The 27,526-nt window shown below is 44.6% G+C and overlaps 2 protein-coding genes across 3 annotated transcripts in view; both read left to right on the forward strand.

Moving 5' to 3' along the window:
- The window catches only part of LOC130357989 (caspase-1-A-like), a 62,399-nt gene extending 58,261 nt beyond the window's left edge, over nt 1-4,138 (forward strand). For both annotated transcript variants that reach the window (XM_056560783.1, XM_056560782.1), the window contains exon 11: nt 3,339-4,138. In XM_056560783.1, coding sequence (XP_056416758.1) covers nt 3,339-3,428 — 90 coding nt within the window. In that variant the 3' untranslated portion in view covers nt 3,429-4,138. The remainder of the gene's footprint in view (nt 1-3,338) is intronic.
- An 8,411-nt stretch (nt 4,139-12,549) lies between these two features.
- Nucleotides 12,550-27,526, forward strand: part of MTMR4 (myotubularin related protein 4) — a 64,187-nt gene continuing 49,210 nt past the window's right edge. The window contains exons 1-2 of the mRNA XM_056558545.1: nt 12,550-12,701; nt 22,704-22,735. Coding sequence (XP_056414520.1) covers nt 22,733-22,735 — 3 coding nt within the window. The 5' untranslated portion in view covers nt 12,550-12,701; nt 22,704-22,732. The remainder of the gene's footprint in view (nt 12,702-22,703; nt 22,736-27,526) is intronic.

Raw genomic sequence — 27,526 nt, forward strand, 5'->3', positions numbered from 1 at the left:
GATAACCCCTTTAAATCTTAAAAGGTCCAATATTCAGTTCCGATAAAATTCTTGTTTTTCTGAGCACGTTTTTTTTATACGGATCTCCAAATCCCCTGTATAATAATAGATTTAAAGGGGTACTCCGGTGGGAAAAAAATTTTTTCAAATCATCTGGTGCCAAAAAGTTAAACAGATTTGTAAATTACTTCTGACACCCCTGTCTGTGTCCGGATTTGTCCAGAGTAGAAGCAAATGTCCATAGCAAACCTCTCCTGCTCTGGACAGTTCCTGATATGGACAGGTATGTCAGCAGAGAGCACTGTGGTCAGACTGGAAAGTACTACGCAATTTTTTCTGTATTATACAGCAGCTGATAAGTACTGAAAGGATTAAAATATTTTAAATAGAAGTAATTTACAAATCTGTTTAACTTTCTGCCACCAGTTGATTTGAAAACATTTGTTTTCCACCGGAGTACACCTTTAAATAGAATTGAAATGGCTACTGTCATTAAAATAATTTTTTTTATATTGTATATTGTATTCCTAAAAATAATAATGTTTCTAAAATTTTCACTTTTTATAAAAAAAATTTAAACTTTTAAAAATGGCCACTAGGGGTCTCCCTCCTAGTGCCAATTGCATTCAGTGTCTCCAGCAGACCTGACTTTGTTCTCATGCCGGCTGGGCATGAGACCAAAGTCAGAAAGTGCAGGCGGGACCTCAGCTATACACTGCATTCACATTCTGCCCTGTCAGTCATGCAGGGCAGAGCGAACGTTGTGTGCAGCCAACCGCTGCAGGTCTGCGCTCATCCCCCCTCCTCTCTGTGACATACATGCAGAGAGGAGGGGAGAGAGAACAGCCTACGGCGATTGGCTGTCTCTACTATGCTGTGCTCTTAGTGCGACTGCAGCATAGAAGAGTGAGGGCTGATGTTCACCCCGGCGTGATTGGAGGGGAAACGCCCCCTCCCAACCACCAGAGCTCACTGACAGTGAGCTGAAGACCAGGGAGAAAATTTAAAGGTTAAAAACACCAAAAAAATAAAAATTAAGGCTTGGGAGGGTGGATAGCAGGATGGGGGGAATGAAGAGGGGCGGGGTAGATCACTTAATGACAGGTACTCTTTAATACAATAAGAAGAATGATGGCTGATGGCAACCACTGCACTATAATCACTATACTCACACACAGCATAAGAAAGACGGACATATTTTCAGCTATAAATGGCAAACAACTGCCATTTTTTGTTTTGCACATTTTTTCTACATTTACAGCTCAAAATATGTCCATAAATAAAAAAACGGTTGTATTTTTATGCTGTGTGAACTGCATACAACACTAGTAATAAGTCAACATGCAGTAAGCTCCTCATAGTGGTGGCAGAAAGGCAACCAGTATTTTTGTTTTATTTAGCTGTGTTTGATGTGAAATGAAGCAGAAAATGTAGAAGAAAATCAGAGCTCTGACCCATGTAAAGATGTATTTGAAAATATTAGAGGGTCAACATGTGCACATTTTGGCCAATTTTACACTGTGTTTGCAGTGTCTGTTTACTGTATGTGCCAGAAAAACTGCAATTTTTAGGACTGTATGCACCTTTTCCAGCCCCCCAGAGGACCTGAAAGCTGAACTAATTTATGCAGGCTAAAGTCAGCAACTGCCAAGCCGAGAAGTTCGTGACGAATCGAATCACTATAACTTCGCTCATCTCTAATTAGCACAGATGGGTTAAGAATCACTATATTAACACTGAACATATACCGTATATACTCAAGTATAAGCCGAGTTTTTCAGCAAGATTTTTGTGCTGAAAACGCCCCCCCCTCGGCTTATACTCAACTGATCTCTCCACCTGTCAATCCCTTCTCAGTGGTCTTCAACCTGCGGACCTCCAGATGTTGCAAAACTACAACTCCCAGCATGCAGACCACTGAGGTCTTCGTCATCATCCAAACCCCCCCCCCCCTTTAGTTTTCTACTCACCTCATCTCGGTGGGAAGGGTGAGCCGGTCCGGGCTATCTGTGCTGCAGGGAACGTCCGGTGGGGAGGGTTAGTCGTTCCGGGATGTCCATTTTCACCGGGGGGGGGGGCCCTCTTCTCCTCTCTCCGGGCCTGCCCCAGACTAGTGAAGTTGCCTTGATGACACCGCACAGGGACGTTCATTCACAGGGACGTCACAAGTCCGGGGCAGGCCGGAGCGCGGAGAAGAGGCCCCCCCCCGGTGAAAATGGACAGCCTGGAACGACTTTCCCTGCAGCATAGGTGGCCCAGACCAGCTCACCCTTCCTTCCCACCGAGGGGAGGTGAGTAGAAAACTAAAAGGGGGGGGGGGGTCTGGATGATGACGAAGGCCGCAGTGGTCTTCAACCTGTGGACCTCCAGAGGTTTCAAAACTACAACTCCCAGCATGTCCGGGCATGCTGGGAGTTGTAGTTTTGCAACATCTGGAGGTCCACAGGTTGAAGACCACTGATGAAGGGATTGACAGGCGGTGATAAATAAAGGGGGGGGGATGAAGACGGGTATCTGGATGATGACATGGGGGGATGATGTATTTCCCACCCTAGGCTTATAGTCGAGTCAATAACTTTTCCTGGGTTTTTGGGGTGAAATTAGGGGCCTCAGCTCATATTCGGGTCGGCTTATACTCGAGTATATACGGTACAGTTGAAACTAGAAGTTTACATACACTACTTTAAAAGGCACATATGCATGTTTTTCTCACTATCTGACAGGAAATCAGAATAAACCTTACCAATTTAAGGTCAATTAGGATTACCAAAATTATTTATTTGCGAGAATAATAAGAGAGAGAGAGAGAGAGAGAGAGAGAGAGAGATAAAGATAAATTCCACCCAAGGATGATCCAGACTTCTCTTCCTGATATCTTGGCTGATTTCTTTACACTTTCCTATGATGTTACACACAGAAGCAGCGTTTTTTCTGGTGTGCATTAAAATTCATCTACAGGTGTGTCTCTAATTAATGTTGCCAATAAACCTCTCAGAAGCTTCCAAAGACATGACATCATCATATGGGCTGTCCCAAATTGTTTAAAGGCATAGTAATCCTAGTGTATGTAAATTTTTGACTTTGCAGAAAGTAATAAAAATGCCTTAAAAAAATTTCTCTCATTATTCTGGCATTCGGCAAATATAAATAATTTTGGTAATCCTAATTGACCTAAAAAGGGTAAGGTTTATTCTGATTTCATGTCATATAGTGAGAAAAACATGCATATGTGTCTTTTTATATAGTGTATGTAAATTTCTGGTTTTAACTGTTCATAAAAGCAAAAGTTGGAATTATTATTTTTTCAATCTTTCATAATCATTTTCTTCTTCTCATAGGTTCAACGCTCATTCGAGAATGACCGGCAAATGCCAACGAAGGACAGGACAAGCCTTGTAAAGAAATTTTTCCTGTGCCCCGGGTATTAATTAATCCCAGCACAAATTTTTATATTTCTCATAAAAAATGTTTTTACCTTCAGTCTGCATTTGTTTCTAAATGTTGTTTCATTGTCTGGTGATTTCTTATAATTACTCATCATTTATTTTTTTTTTTACGTCCCCAATTGTAAATTGCCTTATCAGTTAAAGGGGTACTCTGACCCTAGACATCTTATCCCCTATCCAAAGGATAGGGGATAAGATGTCTGATCGCGGGGGTCCCGCTGCTGGGGACCCCCACGATCTCCCTGCTGCACCCAGCATTCGTTTAAAGCATCAACGCAGCGCCGGAGGCTCGTGATGTCACGGCCACACGGCCACAACCCCTCAATGCAACCCCCATAGACGTCACGAGCAGGGCGTGATCATGGTGTCACGAGCCTCCGCCCCGCATCGCCAGTCATCCGACATGGAGCGAAGTTTGCTCTGTGCACTGGATGTCTGGGATGCCACAGCCAAGATGGCAGGACCCCCGGGATCAGACATCTTATCCTCTATCCTTTACACCTTTACTCATTAACCTGTTATGACCTTAATGACCAAAGCTTTTTTTTTTTATGTGTCTCTTTATGTGGTAATAACTTTGGAACGCTTTTACTTATCAACGCAATTCCGAGAATGTTTTTCATGTCATATTGTACTTCATTTAAGTGTAAAAAAAAAGTAGTACATTTGAATAAATTGGCAAAAAATAACAATGTTTGTTGGAAATATTTGTAAAAATTATTGTTTTGGCTACTTTCAACTGTTATATATAACATAAGTATCTATATACTGTATTTTTCTTTATCAAATACACTATTTACTGTTTATTTTGGCAGCAGTTAAAACATTTTTTCTGAATACTTTCTAAGACTTAACCACTTAAGGACCTAGGGCGTATGGATACGCCTTGACGTTCTGGTACTTAACCCCTTAAGGACCCGGGGTTTTTCCGTTTTTGCATTTTCGTTTTTTTCCTCCTTACCTTTAAAAAATCATAACTCTTTCAATCTTTCACCTAAAAATCCATATGATTGCTTATTTTTTGCGCCACCAATTCTACTTTGTAATGACATCAGTCATTTTACCCAAAAATCTACGGCGAAACGGAAATAAATCAATGTGAGACAAAATTGAAAAAATAAAACGCCATTTTGTAACTTTTGGGGGCTTCCGTTTCTGCACAGTACATTTTTCGGTAAAAATTACACCTTGTTTTTATACTGTAGGTCCATACGGTTAAAATGATACCCTACTTATATAGGTTTGATTTTGTCGGACTTCTGGAAAAAATCAAAACTACATGCAAGAAAATTTATACGTTTAAAATTGTTATCTTCTGACCCCTATAACTTTTAAATTTTTCCGCATATGGGGCGGTATGAGGGCTCATTTTTTGCGCCGTGATCTGAAGTTTTTAGCGGTACTTTTGCATTGATAGGACTTATTGATCGCTTTTTATGAATTTTTTCATGATATAGTGACCAAAAATGCACTATTTTGCACCTTGGAATTTTTTTGCGCGCACGCCATTGACCGTGCGGTTTAATTAATGATATAGGCCTGTAAGCTGTTCGGGATGCCGCAAATTCACCGCGGCTATCCCGAACAGCTCCCTGAGCTAACCGGCATGGTTTCACTTTAATTTTAGACGCGGCGTTCAACTTTGTCTAAAGGGTTAATAGCGCGCGGCAGCGCGATCAATGCTGCGCTCTATTAGCCACGGGTCCCGGCCGTTGTTAGAGATCGGGAGCAGACTCAGGGCGTACAGGTACGCCCTGGGTCCTTAACAGGTTAAGGACCCAGGGCGTATCCATACACCCGTGGGAATTTCGGTCTCCGCCGCGCGCCGGGCGGGGACCGGACCGGGGTGACTGCTGATATCTATCAGCAGGCACCCCGCGCAAATGCCCAGGGGGGTCATCAGACCCCCCCATGTCAGCTATCGGAGCAAATCGCCTGTGAATTCACACTTGCGATTTGCGCCAATTCCAGGTCATACGGGTCTATGGTGACCCGGAATATAAGAGGGATCGCGGTTGTCTAAGGCACCCAAGATGCCACCCCTCCTATCCCTGCTATTGGTCTGCTATTGGTTGTCAGAAGTGACGACCAATAGCAGATCGGGGGCGGGGGGTTAACTTTCGTTTTCCCCGTCCTGCCCACCCACAATAGGCGGGGCAGAACGGGGAAACGAAGGGGTCCGAATGCCGACGTCCACGTACCGGTCCGGAGGCTGCGGGCGACGGAGATCGGCGGCGGCGATGACGTGCGTCAGAAGAGGACTGCTCCCTGGATCCTACGGAAGCTGGTAAGCTGATCTGGAGGGCTTCAGTCTGAGACTGTGGTCTCTAAACTCTAGCCCTCCAGATGTTGCAAAACTACAACTCCCAGCATGCCCAGACAGCTGTTTGGGCATGCTGGAATATGTAGTTGCAACAGCTGGAGGGCTACAGTTTGAGACTACTATACAATGGTCTCTAAACTATATCCCTCCAGTTCTTGCAAAACTACAACTCCTAGCATGCCCACATAGCTGTTTGCTGTCTGGGCATGCTGGGGTTTGTAGTTTTGCAACATCTGGAGGTCCACAGTTTGGAGATCACTGTGCAGTGGTCTGTAATCTGTAGCCCTCCAGATGTCGCAAAACTGCAAATCCCAGCATGTCCAGACAGCAAACGGCTGTGAGTATGCTGGGAGTTGTAGTTGCGTACCTCCAGCTGTTGCAGAACTACATCTACCAGCATGCCCTTCGGTGATCAGTACATGCTGGGAGTTGTAGGTTTGCAACAGCTGGAGGCACACTGGTTGGAAAATACTGAGTTAGGTAACAGAACCTAACTGAAGGTTTTCCAACCAGTGTGCCTCCAGCTGTTGCAAAGGTACAACTCCCAGCACGCACGGTCTGTCAGTAATGCTGGGAGTTGTAGTTTTGAAACAGCTGGAGGTTTGCCCCCCCACCCCATGTGAATGTACAGGGTACATTCATACTGACAGGTTTACAGTAAATTTCCTGCTTCAAGTTTGGGCTGCGGCAAATTTTTTGCCGCAGCGCAAACTCTTAGCAGAAAACTTACCGTAACCTGCCAGTGTGAACGTACCCTAAAAACACTACACTAACTCAAAATAAAGGGTAAAACACTACAAAAACACCCCCTTACACTGTCCCCCCCAATAAAAATGAAAAACATCTTGTACGGCAGTGTTTCCAAAACGGAGCCTCCAGCTGTTGCAAAACAACAACTCCCAGCATTTCTGGACAGCCACTGACTGTCCAGGCATGCTGGGAGTTTAGCAACAGCTGGAGGCACCCTGTTTGGGAATCACTGGCGTAGAATACCCCTATGTCCACCCCTATGCAATTCCTAATTCAGTCCTCAAATGCACATGGCACTCTCTCACTTTGGAGCCCTGTCATATTTCAAGGAAACAGTTTAGGGTCACATATGGGGTATCTCCATACTCGGGAGAAATTGCACATACTCGGGAGAAATTTACACTAACATGCTGGCGTTGCCCCATACTTTTTATTTTCACAAGCGGTAAAAGGAAAAAAAGACCCCCAAAATTTGTAACGCAATTTCTCCTGAGTACGGAAATACCCCATATGTGGGCGTAAAATGCTCTGCGGACACACAACAAGGCTCAGGAGTGAGAGCGCACCATGTACATTTGAGGCCTAAATTGGTGATTTGCACAGAGGGGGGGTGGGGGTGATTTTACAGCAGTTCTGACATAAATGCAAAAAAATAAATACCCACATGTGACCCCATTTTGCAAACTACACTCTCATGGAACGTGACAAGGGGTATAGTGAGCCTTAACACCCCACAGGTGTTTAACAAATGTTCATTAAATTTGGATGGGAAAATGAGAAAAACCTTTTTTTTTCACTAAAATGCTGGTGTTACCCTAAATTTTTCATTTTCACAAGGGAAAATAGGAAAAAAAAGCCCACCAACATTTGTAACCCCATATCTTCTGAGTAAGAACATACCACATATGTGAATGTAAAGTGCTCTGCTGGCGCACTACAATGCTCAGAAGAGAAGGAGCGCCATTGGGATTTTGAAGAGAAAATTTGTCCAGAATTGAAGGCCACGTGTGTTTACAAAGCCCCCATAGTGCCAGGACAATGGACCCCCTCACATGTGCAGGGCTGTGGAGTCGGTAGATAAATGTTCCGACTCCGACTCTGTGCTTCCAACTCCGACTTAGCGACTCCTCTGTATTAATATGTGAATGTATTTTATACATTCCTTGAAGGAAAGAAAGGCAACATACCTGTCATTACCACAGGACTACTGGCTGGGAAGCCAACAGTCTACTGTATTGAACAGTTTGTGTGCTGAGCTGCTGCTGAAGATAGGGCAGTGGGAGGATCCAGGAAGGGGCATTTATTATAAAACATGATTTCCCTAGTAGAATCCCATAGTCAAGTTTAAAGGGGTACTGCGCCCCGAGTTCGCTCTGTGCGTAATGACGGGCGATACAGGGGCCGGAGCATCACTACATCACGGCTCCGCCCCTCGTGATGTCTAGGGGCAGAGTACCCCTTTAAGCTAACAATCGAGTTTACAAGTTTTTATAGCCTTAGCTGAATGGCAGCAGTTTTTCCAATGGTTTACAGCTTCAGTCTTGAACTATTGACCCTCCATTCCCTTCACTTATACAAGTGTCTCTAGTCCTGCAAAAAACATATTTCCTTAATCCCTTATCAGTGAGAGGCTAGGTTACCCATGGGTTCCCTGTAACAGCAGGACACAACACTATGGAAAGTATAAGTATTGCCGCTCTTAATTGTGCGTTGTGTGCCAAATAGTAAAGCACATGAAAAGCATGCTTCTTCACAGTCACTTAACGTGTTCGTTTTGCGGTTACATGAGGCACTGCATGCATTGATCTTTATTCTTATAGTAGAGAATTCATTAATTATAACTTTTTGTGAATTGGGACATTTAAACTTGCTTTTTTTTTTTTTATTCCAATCTAAATTTAGTAGGAGTCGGTGCATTGTTTGCCGACTCCAGGTACCCAAAATTTTGTCCGACTCCTCGACTCCGACTCCACAGCCCTGCACATGTGACCCCATTTTGGAAACTACACCCCTCATGTAATGTAATAAGGGGTACAGTGAAAATTTACGCCCCACAGGTGTCTGACAGATTTTTGGAACAGTGGTCCGTGAAAATGAAAAATAAAATTTTCATTTGCACAGCCCACTGTTCCAAAGATCTGTCAAACGCCAGTGGGGTGTAAATACTCACTGCACCCCTTATTAAATTCTGTGAGGGGTGTAGTTTCAAAAATGGGGTCACATATGGGGGGGTCCACTGTTCTGGCACCACGGGGGGGGCTTTGTAAATGCACATGACCACTGACTACCATTCCAAACGAATTCTCTTTCCAAAAGCTCAATGGCGCTCCTCCTCTTCTGAGCATTGTAGTTCGCCAGCAGAGCATTTTACGTCCCAATACTCAGAAGAGATGAGGTTACAAATTTTGGGGGGCATTTTCTCCCATTACCCTTGTAAAAATGGTAAATTTTGGGAAAAAACTGCACTTTAGTGAAAAAAAATGTTTTCCATTTACACATCCGATTTTAACGAAAAGTCGTCAAACACCTGTGGGGTGTTAAGGCTCACTGGATCCCTTGTTACGTGCCTTGAGGGGTGTAGTTTCCAAAATGGTATGCCATGTGGGGTTTTCAGCTGTTCTGGCACCATAGGGGCTTCCTAAATGTGACATGCCCCCCAAAAACCATTTCAGAAAAATTCACTCTCCAAAATCCCATTGTCGCTCCTTCCCTTCTGAGCCCTCTACTGTGCCCGCCGAAAACTTGACATACACATATGAGGTATTTCCTTACTCGAGAGAAATTGGGTTACACATTTGTGAGGGATTTTTCTCCTATTATGACTTATAAAAATTCTAAAGGTGGGTCTACAAGAACATGCAAATGTAAAAAATGAAGATTTTGAATTTTCTCCTTCACTTTGCTGCTATTCCTGTGAAACACCTAAAGGGTTAACACACTTACTGAATGTCATTTTGGATACTTTGAGGGGTGCAATTTTTATAATGGGGTCATTTGTGGGGTATTTCTAATATGAAGGCCCTTCAAATTCACTTCAAAACTGAACTGGTCCCTGAAAAATTCAGATTTTGAAAATTTTGTGAAACATTTGAAAATTGCTGCTGAACTTTGTAGCCCTCTGATGTCTTCCAAAAGTAAAAACTCATAAATGTTATGATGCAAACATAAAGTAGACATGTTGTATATGTGAATCAATATATAATTTATTTGGAATGTCTATTTTCCTTATAAGCAGAGAGCTTCAAAGTAAAAAAAAAACATTAACATTTTCAATTTTTTCATAAAATTTTGGAATGTGATGCCAGTATGGGCATCCCAGAGTTATTAATGCTTAAAGTGACAGTGATCAGATGTGCAAAAAACGCTTGGTCCTTAACCCATTAAAGGAGAACTCCGGAATATAAAAATTGTCCCCCATACTGCCAGCAGTAAAAAAATAAAGATGTACATACCTTCCTCCGCTCCCCCGGGGCCTCCGGTAACCGGCTCCGTTCTCTGCCGTGATCCTCTTCCTGGTTGCCGGTGGTCGGATGAATCATATTGCGCTCAGCCAATCACCAGCCGCAGCAAAGTCCAACTCGGCCGGCGATAGGCTGAGCGGCAGTGTGAGAACGCTTCAGGACACAAAATTCTTCACTACACCGGCACCTGCGGCCGGGGCCAAAAACGTCCCACTGCCGAGCAGCAGAATCATCGATCAGTGGTTTCTTATGAGAAACCAGTGATCAATGATAAAGATCAGTGTGTGCAGTGTTATAGGTCCCTATGGGAGCTATAACACTGCAAAAAAAAAGTGAAAAAAAAATTGAATAAAGATCATTTAACACCTTCCCTAATAAAAGTTTGAATCAGCCCCCTTTTCCCATTAAAAAAAAAAAAACTGTGTAAATAAAAATAAACATATGTGGTATCGCCGCGAGCAGAAATGTCCGAATTATAAAAATATATCATTAATTAAACCGCACGGCCAATGGCGTATGCGCAAAAAAATTCCAAAGTCCAAAATAGTGTATTTTTGGTCACTTTTTATATCATGAAAAAATGAATAAAAAGTGATCAAAAAGTCCTATCAATGCAAATGGTACCGTTAAAAAGTTCAGATCACGGCGCAAAAAATTAGCCCTCATACCGCCCCATACGCGGAAAAATAAAAAAGTTATAGGGGTCAGAAGATGACAATTTTAAACGTATACATTTTCCTGCATGTAGTTATGATTTTTTCCAGAAGTGCGACAGTATCCAACCTATATAAGTAGGGTATCATTTTAATCGTATGGACCTACAGAATAAAGAGAAGGTGTCATTTTTACCGAAAAATGTACTGCGTAGAAACAGAAGCCCCCAAAACTTACAAAATGGCGGGTTTTTTTTTCCAATTTCATCTCACAATGATTTTTTTTTCCGTTTCGCCGTAGATTTTTGGCTAAAATGACTGACGTCATTACAACGTAGAATTGGTGGCGCAAATAAGCAATCATATGGATTTTTAGGTGCTAAATTGAAAGAGTTATGATTTTTTAAATGTAAGGAGGAAAAAAAGAATATGCAAAAACGGAAAAACCCTGGGTCCTTAAAGGAGTACTCCAGCGCAAAATAACTTATCTCCTATCCAAAGGATAGGGGATAAGTTATAGATCGCAGGGGGTCCGAGTGCTGGGGCCCCCCGGGATCTCCTGGACGGGGCCTTGGCAGTCCACAGGAAGTGAAGTTTCCTCTCCAGCAGAAAGCCGCAGCAGACACGCCCCTGTCCATGTATCTCTATGGGGTACATGGAGGGGGCGTGTCGGCCGCCGAGTCATGCGGTGACGGTACGCCCCCCTTTCCTGTACATTGCCGCGGCCCCATACTGGAGATCGTGGGGGGCCCCAGCGCTCGGATCCCCCGCGATCTATCATTTATCCCCTATCCTTTGGATAGGGGATAAGTTATTTTGCACTATAGATGTCCTTTAAGGGGTTAAGGGTACTTATTTTGTATTTAAAAAATGTTGTTTTTAAAAGCAGGACAATAAATAGAAAAGCAGGTAACCATGGATATCATTATAATCGCATTGACCCACAGAATAAAGAGAACCTGCCAGTTTTATCATAAAGTGCACTGTATAAAAACAAAAAACCCAAAAGTTGCAAAAAAAATTTTTTCCATTCCCCACCCATTTTTTTGGTTTCGCGTACATGTTATGGTAAAAATGAAAGGTGTCATTGTGAATAGAGATGAGCAAACTTACAGTAAATTCGATTAGTCACGAACTTCTCGGCTCGGCAGTTGATGCCTTTTCCTGCATAAATTAGTTCAGCTTTCCGATGCTCCGGTGGGCTGGAAAAGGTGGATACAGTCCTAGGAGACTCTTTCCTAGAAATGTATCCACCTTTTCCAGTCCACCGGAGCACCTGAAGGCTGAACTAATTTATGCAGGATAAGTCATCAACTGCCGAGCCGAGAAGTTCTGACAAATCAAATTTACTGTAAGTTCACTCATCTGTAATTGTGAAATACAATTGGTCACGCAAAAAGCAACAAAAAAAAAACAAGCCCTCAAAGGGGTCTGTTGTTGGAAAAATTTAAGAGTTATGTGGGGAGTCCAAAAAAAATACAAAATTGAAACCTGGCTGCGCCCTTAAGGGGTTAAAGCCCTTTTTTAACCTCTAAAATAAACTCATTTGACTGCAACGTGTGCATTGTGTTATTTTACTATGTGATATAGAAGTTTTCCATTGTACTTGTTATACAATACAACGTATATGTTGTAGCCTGGATACAGCCCGCGCTATCAGTCCCCGGTCTCCACATAAATCCCAAGTGCTGACGGCTCTCCATCTCCCCTGACCCGCCCTTTTCTCTATTGTGCGACGTTACAGCAGCTACAGAACTACATCTCCCACAATCCTCTTCGCGCACGGTACGCCGAGTTCAGTCACGCCAGTACGTCGGGGGATTGTGGGATTTGTAGTTTATTATTGGTAGAGGCAGAAAGCCAGCTCTCCCTCCATATTGGGGCGCTGCCTTCGGTACGTGAGGAGTGTCATGAAGGGGTCAGGGGGCGTGGTCCTGGAGACAAAGATGGCGTCATTGGAGGGCGACTCCATCAGGAAGTGATTGGGGAGAAGTATGCTTAGGACTGGGCTAGTGAGCGGCGCCGAGGAATCGCTATTTCTGCGGCCGGTGTAGTCCCAATCCGTCAGGTAACCGCTGTGTGTGAATGGGAATCAAAAGCGCGGGCTGGGGTGGGGATGCGGCAGGAGGATCCGCTTTATTCCTCATAGCCGTATCTTCTGCTTTATATTATTCTATACATCAATGTTTTCCAGATAGTGTGTCTTCAGCTTTTGCAAAACTACAACTCCCAGCATGCCCGGACAGCCTTCGGCTGTCCGGGCATGCTGGGAGTTGTAGTTTTGCAGCAGCTGGAGGCACTCTGTTTGAAAAACACTGATCTAGATAGATCTCTCCAGCCATTGGACATCAATCAGATTTTGTTATGTTTCACCCTTAGCTGGCGTCACTTGTTTTCTGTAAACAATCAGAGATCCCCTTTAGGTCCTGTTCACACCATTACATGTAATTTTTTCAGTCGTTGGGCGCAGCATAAAATCCCCAGCGTCTTGTGCTGTTTTTATGCAGAGACACCCGCGGTTACACAGTGTGGGTTTGTGAAATCTGCAGCGTATACGCCGTGTACATACCTATTAGGCTGGGTTCACACTCCGATTTTCAAATATGGTAACCATATACGGTTTTCCGCAAAAAAACGTATACGGCAGTATCCGAAAACGTATGCATAGAGCTTGCATTGTAAACCGTATTCCAAATGTTGTGTACGGTTGCATCCGTTTTGCCTCGGATACGGTTTTGCCGATTTTTCAACCGTAGCAAAAATGCTGACGACCACGTTTTTGCCTCCGGTTGGAAAACCGTATGCGGTTCTTTTAACATTGTTGTCTATAAGAACCGTACACAGAATTTCAGAATACGGTTGCACACGGTTTTTCTAATCCGTTTTTTGGAGTGGACACATGCGCAGAAGGAATTTCAATAGAACAATAGTAACTTTATTGAATTGCTTGAAAACTAATTCCAACAAAATAGCAAAACTGTAGGCAAAAACTGATGCAAACGGATAGAACCGTACGGGGAAAAACCGTATTTGGAGTCATACGGTTGTATACGATTGCATACGGTTTTTGCCATATGTTTTTTAGCGGAAAACCGTATACGGTAACCGTATTTGAAAAACGTAGTGTGAACCCAGCCTTATAGGGGTACTCCAACAATGAACTTCTTTTTAAAACTTGATACTGTGCTGTCAGTATAAGGCTGGGTTCACACCGCCTTTTTACAATACAGTTCCCGTATACGTTTTCAATTTGAAAACCTTATGCATTGACTCTCCATTGAAAACCGTATGCCAAAAGATGCATCAGGTTGTGTCCGTTTTGCATCCTGTACGGTTTTGTCAGTTTTTTCTTCCCCCGTACCCAAAACCGTAGCCTACCACGGTTTTTGGTCCTGGTGAAAAAACCTTTTTGAAATGTATAGTTTATTTTTATTTTTTAACATGGGAGTCAATGGGAACGGTACAGAACTGTATGTGAGTACGGCTCCATCCAGTTTTCCCCATACGGTTTTTAACTTTGCAAAGTTATTTTTCTTGGAATTTCAATCAAAAAAGTGAAACTTTATTCATTTTGGAGTCAAAAGGTAAAAACAGACATTTTTCAAACCGTATACGTATTCAAATTTGTACACACGTTTTGATACAGTTTAGTCAGGTTTTGAGGAATAATTATTATTTTTTTTAATCAAAAACATGGTGAGAACCCAGCCTAAGGCTGCATTCACACCACGTTTTTGCAATACAGTTCCCGTATCAGGTTTTTGATGAAAAACAGATTCCTCAAAACCTGACTAAACTGTATCAAAACGTGTGTACAAATTTCAACCCGTATACGCTTAAAAACTATATACGGTTTGCTAAATAGTGTCCGGTTGCATCCGCTTTGTAAGAAAATAACAACATATACGTTAACTTTTCATTCCATTTTGAATAAAGTTTCACTTGTTTGATTGAAATTCCAAGAAAAAAAACTGCAAAGTAAAAAAAACTGGATGGTGAAAATTGGATGGAACCATACGCACATACAGTTCTGTACGGTTCCCATTGACTCTCATGTTAAAAAACAAAACAAAAAAAAAAAATCTATGCGGTTAAATTCAGTTATTCGCCCAGACCAAAAACGTGGTAGGCTACGGTTTTGGGTACGGGAAAAAAACTGACAAAACCTTACAGGATGCAAAACGGACACAACCTGATGCATCTTTTGGCATACAGTTTTCAATGGAGAGTCAATGCATACGGTTTTTAATACGGTTCCGTACGGTTTTCACATTGAAAATGTATACGGAAACTGTATTGCAATAACGTGGTGTGAATGCACCCTAACAGAGGTCTGCTGCCCGTTTGCCTGCTCAGCCAACTAGTGCCTTAGGTGGGACATCACTGCAGCCCCTGATTGGACGATCGGAGTTACCAAACCCGGACACAGCAGGGAGGGGAGCTCTGTTATACTGGCAGCGACGTGGGAGTGAGGATGGTAATAAGCGTGTTCTCTTCTGTGTTTGACTGATCACTAGAACAAGTGGGGGGGGGGGGGAGAAACGTGTCAGTCCGTTAGACTTGAGTTACGAGACAGTCTCAGTCACGTGACCCAAAGCCTAGATAGAACGCACTAAGCGCGCACTTCTCCCTGCTCGTTCTAGCGATTAGTCAGGGTGTGAACATTCAGACCCCAACCGATGAATGACACATGCAAAGTATTAACTGAGTACCCGGCGTTGCCTTGTCTTCCTACCTGAACTTCCCCCCCGTAAGCCAACCTCGTACCCCCTCCTCATATATTTTTTTTTTAAATGACCGGGATACTGCTGTGCGAGTCGCCGTGCTTATGCGCAGTGTACTCGGACATCACAGCAGCACCTCAACGTCTGTGGGTAAACTGTGAGCATGCGCAGTGACTCTCAGGCCCTTGTGTGAATGCTCAGAGCGGTGGATTGCTGCTGCGAGCAGGGGGAACAGCTGGAGGCACACTAAGGTTCGGGTCACAGACAGATCTGCAGAGTAAAATACGTCGCGGATCCGTGTCGTGTGACCCTACCCTTACACTACAGAAATTCGCACACCAAAAAAATGAACTTGGTCATTCTTTTTGGTGGAATTGAGTGCTGACTGCATTGTCGTCAGTCCGCGATGTCCTTACGCAGAAGGTCCGGATTTAGTCGGAGGCCACTCTTAATTCCGCAGTGTGAACAAAACCTTATAGGAAACCCATACACATGCCATATGCACCAGCTGAGCGTACATTCAGCCAACAGCTATGAATGGAGAAAACACTCCTCTGGTGGAAGCTTTTCTGTCTGAGAATTCAAGTCCAACATGCCCCATCCCTCATTCCTCCGACAACTATCTAAACCCCCCTTACAAATGCACATTAAATACCGGGCTAATTCCTCTAAAATCAGAATGTTTGGGTGACTGTATAAGGGCCTTAAAGGGATTCTCCCTTGTTTATACTGTTTTTTTGTTATTATGTTTGTGTGTTATGTGTGTATAAGTGTTTTTTATGTGTGTTGTGATTATGTATATATGTATTTTCTTACCTTTTGTGAAGATCCGGAAGCTGGCCCCTTTTTCTTCCAGCGGCTTGCTGTGTAACCTCGGCCACCGCCATGTTGTGTTCGGTAAGTGGGATGCCGGGGGTGTGTTCTTGCTTCTGTCCTTCCTATCTTCTGATGTCCGAGGCGAATCTTTTCTTCCTGTTTCTTCCGTGGCTCAGCGACGAATCTGCGGCCTCTTCCGGCGCATGCGCAGGTATTTTTTATTTTTTTTTACCAGTAAAGTTTTTTTTGTCTAATTGACAGACTGTCTGCGCTTGCGCGAAGCTACGCTATTAGCGTAGACCTAACGTACGCTACGCTGTTAGTGTAGCACTTGCGTACTCGCGCATGCGCAGACAGTTTGTCAATTAGACAAAAAAACGTTATTGCTAATAAAAAAAAAAACTGCATGCGCCGGAAGAGGCCGCAGATTCGTCGCTGAGCTACGGAAGAAACAGCAAGAAAAGATTCGCCTCGGACATCAGAAGATAGGAAGGACAGAAGCAAGAACACACATCCGACATCCCACTTACCGAACACAACCTGGCGGAGGCCGAGGCTGGAAGAAAAAGGGGCCAGCTTCCGGATCTTCACAAAAGGTAAGAAAATACATATATACATCACAACACACATAAAAAAACACATACTTATACACACATAACACACAAACATAATAACAAAAAAACTGCATAAACAAGGGAGAACCCATCATATACCTATCATATCACAGAAAAAAAAAATGCTGCAAGTAATGCTATTTGTTACAAGGTCATGCTGATGCTTCACATGCAGGGAGAAGTGGGTTGCAGAGAACCAACACAGCAGGCTAAGGAATTGAATGCATGGTGAGTGAGGGTGGGCTCAGTGCTTGCCTCAGGCACACCCTTCTTAGCAGTGGATGCCAGAATGAGTAAGCAGCAGAACAGTGGGATTTGTGAGCCCAATACAGAAGATAAAAAAAAAAGATGTAAAGCAGTGGTCTTCAAACTGTGGCCCTCCAGATGTTGCAAAACTACAACTCCCAGCATGCCCGGACAGCCGTTGGCTGTCCGGGCATGCTGGGAATTGTAGTTTTGCAACATCTGGAGGGCCACCGTTTGAAGACCACTGATGTAAAGCATCTGCTTGACCTAGTAAGTAACTTATAAAAGCATTGGGGGACGTTTCTCAAGACCTGTGCAGAGGAAAAGTTGACCAGTTGCCCATAGCAACCAATCGGATTGCTTCTTTAATTTTTAAAAAAGGCGTTTGAAAAATAAGAGAAGCAATCCGACTGGTTGCTATGGGCAACTGGTCAATGTTTCCTCAGCACAGGTTTTGATAAATCTCCCCCATAATTTTTACTTATTTTTTCTGTAACATGACAGGTATGCTTTAGTCTGCACCTCAACTTAGATCTCTGCGAGTTCAGAATTGTCTGGAGGGAGTGCAGAAAACCTCCCAAATTCCTTCAATCAGTCAGAAGGGAACATTGACAATGGGGTCCTAACCGGGCAACATTATTTATTATAAAGCAGGAGGAGCTGGGACAAATTTACTTGATCTAATAACTTTTTTTCATTTAAACCTTTTCTCCTTCTAGGTTTAGGAGTCCAGTGGGTGGTCTTATCACTAAATATTAGCCTTTCTATAACTAGTGTTCATACAGAGATTATTGTCTATTACTGTGTTGGACCACCTACTGGACTCCTAAGCCCAGGATTAGAGATGAGCGCGCTTACAGTAAATTCGATTCATCACGAACTTCTCGGCTCGGCAGTTGAGGGCTTATCCTGCGTAACTTAGTTCAGCCTTCAGGTGCTCCGGTGGGCTGGAAAAGGTGGATACAGTCCTAGGAAAGAGTCTCCTAGGACTGTATCCACCTTTTCCAGCAAATTTACTAATTTATGCAGGAAAAGTCATCAACTGCCGAGTCGAGAAGTTTGTGACGAATCGAATTTACTGTAAGTTCGCTCATCTCTACTGACATCTTTCCCCACAAATGTTTATATCAATCTGCTGGGAATGGAGAAACCTAGTGGGCAATACTTCAGGGCTTTTCTTTTTGGGGTAAGGAATTGTTTCTAGTAAATGAAGGGATATACAGATATATCAAAAATCACCTAGAGTCTAGGTCCTAGACTATCATATAAAGGGAAGTTGTTTGAAACAATAGTGACCATTTAAAGGAGAACTCCGGAATCTAAAAATTGTCGCCCATACTGCCTGCAGTAAAAAAAATAAAGAGGTACATACCTTCCTCCGCTCCCCGGGGGCCTCCGGTAACCGGCTCTGGTCTCCGCCGTGATCCTCTTCCTGGTTGCCGGTTGTTGGCGAGTCATACAGCGCTCACCCAATCACCGGCCGCAGCGAAGTCAGACTCGGCCGGCGATAGGCTGAGCGGCAGTGTGAAAACGCTTCAGGACACAAAATTCTTCACTACACCGGCACCTGCGGCCGGGGCCGAAAACGTCACACTGCCGCTCAGCCTATCGCCGGCCGAGTCGGGACTTCACTGCGGCTGGTGATTGATTGAGCGCAGTAAGACTCTCCGACCACCGGCAACCAGGAAGTGGATCACGGCGGAGGCCGGAGCCGGTTATTGGAGGCCTCGGGGGAGCGGAGAAAGGTATGTACATCTTTATTTTTCTACTGCCGACACTATGGGGGACAATTTTTATGTTCTGGAGTTCTCCTTTAAGGATATTTATCAAAAATGGTCAGATGTGCAGTGCCCTGTTAGTGGAAATTTGTAATCTACACTGCTCAAAAAATATAGGGAACACTTAACACAATGTGGAAGGTGGAAATTATAGGAAATTAGCAAGATGCCCACAATAAAGGAGTGGTTCTGCAGGTGGTGACCACAGACCACTTCTCAGTTCCTATGCTTCCTGTCTGATGTTTTGGTCACTTATTTGAATGCTGGTGGTGCTTTCACTCTAGTGGTAGCATGAGACTGAGTCTACAACCCACACAAGGGCCTCATGTAGTGCAGCTCGTCCAGGATGGCACATCAATGCGAGCTGTGTCTGTCAGCGTAGTGTCCAGAGCATGGAAGCACTACCAGGAGACAGGCCAATACATTAGGAGATGTGGAGAAGGCCATAGGAGGGCAACAACCCAGCAGCAGGACCGCTACCTCCGCCTTTGTGCAAGGAGGAGCACTGCCAGAGCCCTGCAAAATGACCTCCAGCAGGCCACAAATGTGCATGTGTCCACTCAAACGGTCAGAAACGGACTCCACGAGGGTGGTATGAGGGCCCGACATCTACAGGTTGGGGTTGTGTTTACAGCCCAACACCATGCAGGACGTTTGGCATTTGCCAGAGAACACCAAGATTGGCAAATTCCCCACTGGCGCCCTGTGCTCTTCACAGATGAAAGCAGGTTCACACTGAGCACATGTGACAGTCTGGAGAAGCTGTGGAAAATGTTCTGCTGCCTGCAACATCCTCCAGCATGACCGGTTTGGCGGTGGGTCAGTAAATGTATGGGGTGGCATTTCTTTCGGGGGCCGCACAGCCCTCCATGTGCTTGCCAGAGGTAGCCTGACTGCCATTATGTATCGAGATGAGATCCTCAGACCCCTTATGAGACCATATGCTGGTGCGGTTGGCCCTGGGTTCCTCCTAATGCAAGACAATGCTAGACCTCATGTGGATGGAGTGTGTCAGCAGTTCTTGCAAGAAGATGACATTGATGCTCTGGACTGGCCCGCCCGTTCCCCAGACCTGAATATGATTGAGCACATCGCAGACATCATGTCCCGCTCCATCCACAAACACCATGTTGCACCACAGACTGTCCAGGAGTTGTCGGATGCTTTAGTCCAGGTCTTGGAGGACATCACTCGGACCATCCGCCACCTCATCAGGAGAATGCCCGGGCGTTGTAGGGAGGTCATATGGGCACGTGGAGGCCACACACACTACTGAGCCTCTTTTTGACTTGTTTTAAGGACATTACATCAAAGTTGGATCAGCCCGTAGTGTGGTTTTCCACTTTGATTTTGAGTGTGACTCCATATCCAGACCTCCATGGGTTGATAAACTTGGATTAGGATGTGTTATCTTAGTGTTCCCTTTATTTTTTTTGAGCAGTGTAGTAACACACAGGAAGACAGGACACATAACATGGACATAACACATCATTAAGAGGGTCTTCACTGTCCATGAAAGATAGAACAATGCTCCCTTCTCATCTCAGCAGCAGTTCAGTGATTAGTGTAACCCTGTCATTGCTGTGCTGCTCTCCTTCCTTTCTGCTCACATAGCACCTTCACAGAAGGATAGACTAAAACGTAGCATCTATTGATTCCATGAAATATCCAGTTTGACAGAAAAAGGAAAAAAACTGTGATAACACCACTGCAAAAGTGCAACAATTTTACACAAAATACCAAACCAAATCGCACCAGATTTAAAGTGTGATAGAAGTTATAGTTCCCAGATATACTGAAGTCACCATTACACCCAGTATTGCTTATGGGCTATTGAAAATCCATAAAGAGCTTAGTCCCTTAAAAGGTAGACAAATTCCCTGACGCAAAGCATTAGTGTCTATGTAGGTAGTGTCCTTGGTAAATTAATGACATCACTGCCATTGTATGTGAGGGATACGATAGATTTTCTAAGACGAATTAAAGAGATGTCAGTTGAACCATCTATATTACTGGTGAGCATAGATGTAGAGTCCCTCTATCGCTCAGTCCCTCATGATAATGGCTGTGCAGTATTTTTTGCAATCAAGGGGTAATAAATTTTGTCTCATAACGATTCTGTATTATCACTCCTCCGCTTCATCTTGACATGTAATTATTTTTCGACTGCCGCATCTTCCACCAGCTCAGATGGACCGCTACAGAGGGTCCGTGCGCCCCCACTTACACAAATCTCCTCCTGGGCTGGTGGGAGGGCACTCCTCTGGACAAAACATGTTGGTCTTCAGGAATCATTCTATGGGTCCACTAAATCGATAATGTTTTTATTCGTGGGCAAGAATCGGGGCAGAACTCATGGATGTTATTCAACATCTCAACAATGTCCAGGCTTGGAATCTGGTCTGATTTGGTTTGGTATTTTGTGTATAATTTTTGCTCTTTAGCTTTTTTTTTTTTTTTTGGTAGACTTGGGAGTCGGTAGACTTGGGATATCCACTGGTTCTGTAATTGATCCCATAGCACCTTGCAGTGTCAGAATGCATCAGTATCCCCTTCTCCTTCCACATGCGATCTATAGTACTGTACTGTCTAAATCAGGGGTCTCAAACATGCGGCCAGTGGGACAATATTTTGCTGCCCCTTACTTGAAAGCACAGTTTAGTGGTAATCCAATTTGTTCCGTGCCAGGGGCGGTCTAACAGTTCAGGGACTGAGACACTGCTTTTTTGTGTGGAATACTTAATGCGGCCCAGCCTCTACCTCCAGTGGCCCCTAGATAATTTGTTTGACCCATAGTGTAAATCATCCCTCAGCACAATGTCAATCTTTTCAGCCCTGTGCACATTAACTATCACTATGAAGTAAGGGAAAGGAAATCCATGTATGCTGACTACTGGCAAACAGCTCAGTCCTGGTCCCCCCTTCTCTGAAGTGGAGAGAATGAGAAATAACACTTCACCATGGAGGGTGCTCTCAGGTGCCCAAAAAAAGCAGGGAGAGCACTTAAATGGGGTACTCCGGCCCTGAGACATCTTATCCCCTATCCAAAGGATAGGGAGAAGTCGTCTCACCGTGGGGGTCCCGCCGCTGGGGACCCCCGCAATCTTGTATTTGTGATGTCACGATACTCCGGCCCCATGGTCGCCACCCGGCTGTTTGTGAGCTGGCACCGCGGCTTGCAGCTCAAACAGGTGGGTGGCGAATACAAGATTGCAGGGGTCCCCAGCGGCAGGACACCCGCGGTGAGACATCTTATCCCCTATCCTTTGGCTAGGGGATAAGTTGTCTCGGGGCCAGAGTACCCCTTTAAACTACTTTTGTTACGAGTTTTAATATCACAGGTGTTTCACGGTGTGGCGTGTAAAATCCCCTGGCTAAAAACTCCCTGACCTCTTTTTTTTTTATTTTTATTCTAATTGATATTTTACTTCTCGTTCCTTGTTAGTCATGCCACTAGTAACATATAAAAAGGCTGGCATGATGGGCATATCACTTCAGCCTGGGGAAGTGTTCCTAATATTCATCTGAGGGTATAGTACATAAGCCTCCTAGACATTCAGGTGAGATTTTCTGGTTTAAAGAGACAGAAAGCTTCTGTTTCAAGCTGGACCTGTCCTCTCAGCCGATCACTGGCTAAGATCAGACACCTCTGTGGGCAGGTCCAGCTGAAACAAGCAGAGACCAGCAGGGGACTGGTTTGGGGGCTCGGTAGGTAAGTACCACTTATTTTTAATATGATGTAAGGTGTCCATTATGCTTATCTGTGCTGTTAGATCTCTGTAACCTGTCAGGCTACCTTTGCCTCGATCGGAAATGTTTTGGTGTGTTTGTTTAGATACAGCCATGTTTTTTTAAATTTGTTTTTTTTAATTTGTCTTTTTCTTTCTTGTAGGTTTGTGTCCGATTAAGTAAAACCACATTATGGTGAGTAACACTTTGTTACAGTTTATTATCCCACACTGTAGGTAAAAGACATTCATCCTAGTAGGGCAGTGGTCTCCAAGCTGTGGCCCTCCATTTGATGCAAAACTACTATTCCCAACATGGCTGGGCAGCAGTTTTGCATTATCTGGAGGGCCACAGTTTGGAGACTACTGCATTAGGGAAAGGGGTGCCCTCTTTTCCTTTACTCTAGTAGCTGGTGCTAAAAACTCAATACATCACAACAGTGTTTGCCAACCAGGGTGCCTACAGCTGTTGCAAAACTAATTCTATCATCTTCAGAACATAAGGAAAAATCAATTGGACTGTGATATATAAATGTAGAAAATGATACGCTGTAGGGAAGGAGCTCCAAGCGTGCAAACCTGTTGTTCTGTGTAATCAAAAATTAACAACTGTAAAATAAAAACAAACACTTAAGGGGGCAATGCATTGCGGTCTGAGACATGTAGATAGAGAGATATAGATATAGATCTCTCTATTACACACATTTTATCTTATTTTTTTCCCCTGCGGATGCCGGAATCGGGATTTCCGCAGCAGTAACTCTACCATATGAGCAGTGCAGCGGAATGTCCTTGTGAAATTTTGTTGGCTGGGTTCACACCACGTTTTGTACTTACAGTTCCGTATACGGCTGGGGGGAGAGGGGGCGGGGGGAATCGCGGCGCCTGCACTCAGCCGTATTCGGGAACCGTATTTAATGCATGTCTATGAGCCGACCGGAGTGAACCGCAGCCTCCGGTCGGCTGCGTTTTCGGCCGTATGCGGTTTCCCGACCGCATGCAAAAAATGTGGTCAACCGCATTTTTGCCTACGGTCAGGAAACCGCGTACGGCCGAAAACGCAGCCGACCGGAGGCTGCAGTTCACTCCGGTCGGCTCATAGACATGCATTAAAGGACATCTGCAGCGGTACAAACACTTATCCCCTATCCTCAAGATAGGGGATAAGTGTTTGATCGCGGGGGGGTCAGAACGCTGGGGCCCCCGGCGATCTCCTGTATGGGGCCGCGGCTCTCCAGTGCAGGGGGCGTGCCAGCCGCAGCATGACATTGTGGCAGGCACGCCTCCTCCATACATCTCTATGGGAGAGGCGGGGAGGCAGCATTCGTGCCTCCCCGCATCCCGAATAGAACTGTATGGGGACGGGGAGGAGACGGGGCGTCACCGTCGACCTCTAGGTCGACGCTACGTCACCATGGGCGCTAATGCCGGCGTCCCGTTAGAGAGATCGAGGGGGGGGGGGGGTCCCAGCGGTCGGACCCCCCCCGCGATCAAACACTTATCCCCTATCCTGTGAATAGGGGATAAGTGTAATTCCGCTGCAGTTGTCCTTTTAATACAGTTCCCGAATACGGCTGAGTGCGGGCGCCACGATTCCCCCCCCCCCTCCCCCCAGCCTTATACGGAACCGTAAGTACAAAACGTGTTGTGAACCCAGCCTGAAAGGGAAACTGACAGGCTGTTCACCTACATTTAACCCAATATAGTGGGATATAGTGCAAGTGTACAGCATCAAAAACAGTGGTGGTCACACATTGGTTTCTGAGTTTCTAGTTCTAATCAGTCCCTGGAGCGTGTTCGCTCCAGGTCTCATTACTGTCGATCACAGGGCCGGAGCGTTGTGACGTTACGGCTCTGCCCCCCGTGTGCTGTCACGCCCCTCCCATAGGCTTGTATTGAGGGGGCGGGGCATGATGTCACACGGGGGCGGAGCCGTGACGTCACAACGCTCCGACCCCGTGATCGACAGTAATCAGGACTGATTTTAACGGGGTGCGGCGTGCAAGATCACAGGGGTCCCCAGCGGCGGGACCACCGCGATCAGGCATCTTATCCCTATCATTTGGATAGGGGATAAGATGTCTAAGCGCCAGAGTACCCCTTTAAATAAAGATTGTCTATTTGTTGTGTTGGTGCCTCCCTTTTTGGTGTAGATATATTGATTTGGCCCAGCAGATTACATTCTGCTCTGGTTTCCTATTTTAAATATTTTTTCCTTGAGTTAACACATTGTAAAATATTAGATAACACAAGCAGAGGCTGCACAGGGTTAGGAGACATAATGGAATGCAAACAAATGTGTTCACCTTTGTGATAGAAAGGGCAAGTACCAAAGGAGACAAGTACAGTAAAATATTAATCCTGTTGTGACCCTGATTTGTCAGTCATTAACCAGCACCGCGCCCGTCCCTTTCATCTGACACTATCGCTTACAAAAATATTAGTTTATTTGTCCAAGTAAAAGATAAGGTATCTACTTAAGGTTACTTGTGGATAAACTGTTTTATGGAATTACTATTTGGGCTCTACAGTGACCCCCGACCTACGATGGCCCCGACATACGATCATTTCAACATACGATTGCCTCTCAGAGTCCATCACATGTTGAAGGCAGCATCCACATACGATGCTTTTGTATGTCGGGGCCATCGCATTTACGGAGCCCCGTGTGGTCCGCTGACTATCACTTACCTGTCCTCCGGGCTCCAGCGCGTCCTCTTCGGGATCCCCTGCATCGTCGGTGCTCTCCATCACATCATCAGCCGTTGGCTGTCCGGGCATGCTGGATGTTGTAGTTTTGAAACATCTGGAGGTCCGCAGGTTGTAGACCACTGTCCTATACTTCACATTGCACGGATCCCTCAACATACGATGGTTTCAACAAACGTTGGTCCATTTGGGACGGATTACCATCGTATGTTGAGGGACCACTGTATACACATCAGGGCTTTTACTGCAGAGGAGGTTTCTCCTCCGTTCTGATGATTGGTGGTCTGACTTCTGCGATCCTGACCTATCACCTAGTTATCCCCCTTTCCTATAAATAGATAACTTTTTTAAATTGTAGGAATATCCCTTTAACACTTTGTATTCCACTGCATTAGGAAGGAGGCTCAAAAGGAAAGATTGATAAGGCCCGGGTTCACACTGCAAAAAAATGTGCGGAATGTCTCTGGAAAACATGGGCGGACATTCCACACATTCAGATGTTCCGGCAGGTGCTACGACGGTTTGGAAATACGCCATCTCATAGATGCGCTTGGAAATGCGCCGCCTCAATGCATTTCTGAGCGGAATTCACAGAAAGGATAGACATGTCGTCTAGTCTTTCTGTGGATTCTGGAATCTAGATTTTCACCATGTGCACAGTGCAGCAGAATCCCATTGAAATCAATAGGACTCTTCTGCAGCGGAATGTCCGTGTGGAATATTCTTGCAGAATTCCACTCAGAAATTCCACTGTGTGAACTTAGGCCAATGATGATGTCTGGCCGCTTACATTTTATTTTTATTTTAACATTGCTTTTAAATGTTGTAAACTACTAGAAGTTGCACTCCCCCTTACTGAAAGCCTGGCACTAGTGTATGTTCACACTTGTTTCTGACAGTGTTTGTATGGCCAGTCCACTTCCCAGTAACCTCCCTTGCAGACTGCTGTATATAAAGCGGTGACCTCATCTCGCTCCCCATACTGAATGTACAGTATGCGCACGTTCATGTATGACAGAACCTGAGACGTTTGACATTTTATTAACCTTTGCATTGCTGCCTGCTTTACATCACAGCCGCCTTCTGGTTTACCATGCCGGGGGGGGGGGATGTTTAATGTTCGCGTGAGCACAGAGTTCCCTGTTTGTGTAGGTGAAAACAAATCAAGCACCTGTAATTGACAGATACCAGAGCGTTTCCCCCGGATCAGGGAACCAGCTGGTAGAAGGCTGGGTAGCTGAAAATATTGCAGGAATGTAGTGCAGGTTTATATCTGTAGTCTTGCTGGGTGTGTATCGGCCTCGGCTGACCTGGCAGGTGTTTCTCCACATGACTTACCGCGCATTCAGAATGTTTAGGACCCTTTCACTCTTTTCTTATTTTATGTTGTGGCCTTCGGCTAAAATAATGAGAAAATTAAAAATGTCCCCCAATCATTCTGCATCAGTACCCCATAACACAACGAAAACAGAATTTTAGAATTGTTTGCTAGTTTATTAAAAAGGTAAACATTTAATTTTGCATGGACGTAAGTGTTCAGACTCTTTGCTATGACACTTAAAATTTTGCTCTTGATCATCTTTAAGACATTTCTACACCTTGAATGGAGTCACCTGTGGTAAATTCTACCCCTGTCTATATAAGGTCTCATAGCAGAAAAATGTTTAAAAAAAACAAACCATGAGGAGGAGAGAGCTGCCTGTAGAGCTCAGATATAGAATAATGCAATATCTAACTTAGTGGTAAGGGTGTGTCTGTGGTCCCCCTGGTCTAGAGACCCAGTTGTAATTGTGACCCTGGCTACACAGGATACCACAGGGGTCAGTACTGGGTCCACTTCTTTTCGATATGTTTATTAATGACCTTGTAGAGGGATTACTGAGTAGATTTTCAATATTTGCTGATGACACGTAACTGGTTAGGGTGATCACCACAGAGGAGGATAACACATTACTGTGGATGCTGGAGGCATAGGCACAGACATGGCAAACAAAGTTTAATGTGAATAAATGTAAGGTTATGCCCTTGGGCATTAGAAACAAAATGTACAATTATGTGCTAAAGAGGACCAGGACTAGGGGTACTGCTGGACAGTAAACTTAATTTAGCGATCAGTGCCAGGCAGTGGCTGCCAAGGCTAACAGTCATGGGATGTATCGAGAGCCATAGAGGCTCGTGACAAGGATATCATTTTTCCTCTGTATAAATCATTAGTCAGACCACATATGGAGTATTGTGTCCAATTCTGGGCCCCTGTATATAAGAAGGACATGACTGA

This window comes from Hyla sarda, chromosome 2, assembly GCF_029499605.1.
Source record: "Hyla sarda isolate aHylSar1 chromosome 2, aHylSar1.hap1, whole genome shotgun sequence".
In the NCBI taxonomy this organism is placed as follows: Eukaryota; Metazoa; Chordata; class Amphibia; order Anura; family Hylidae; genus Hyla; species Hyla sarda.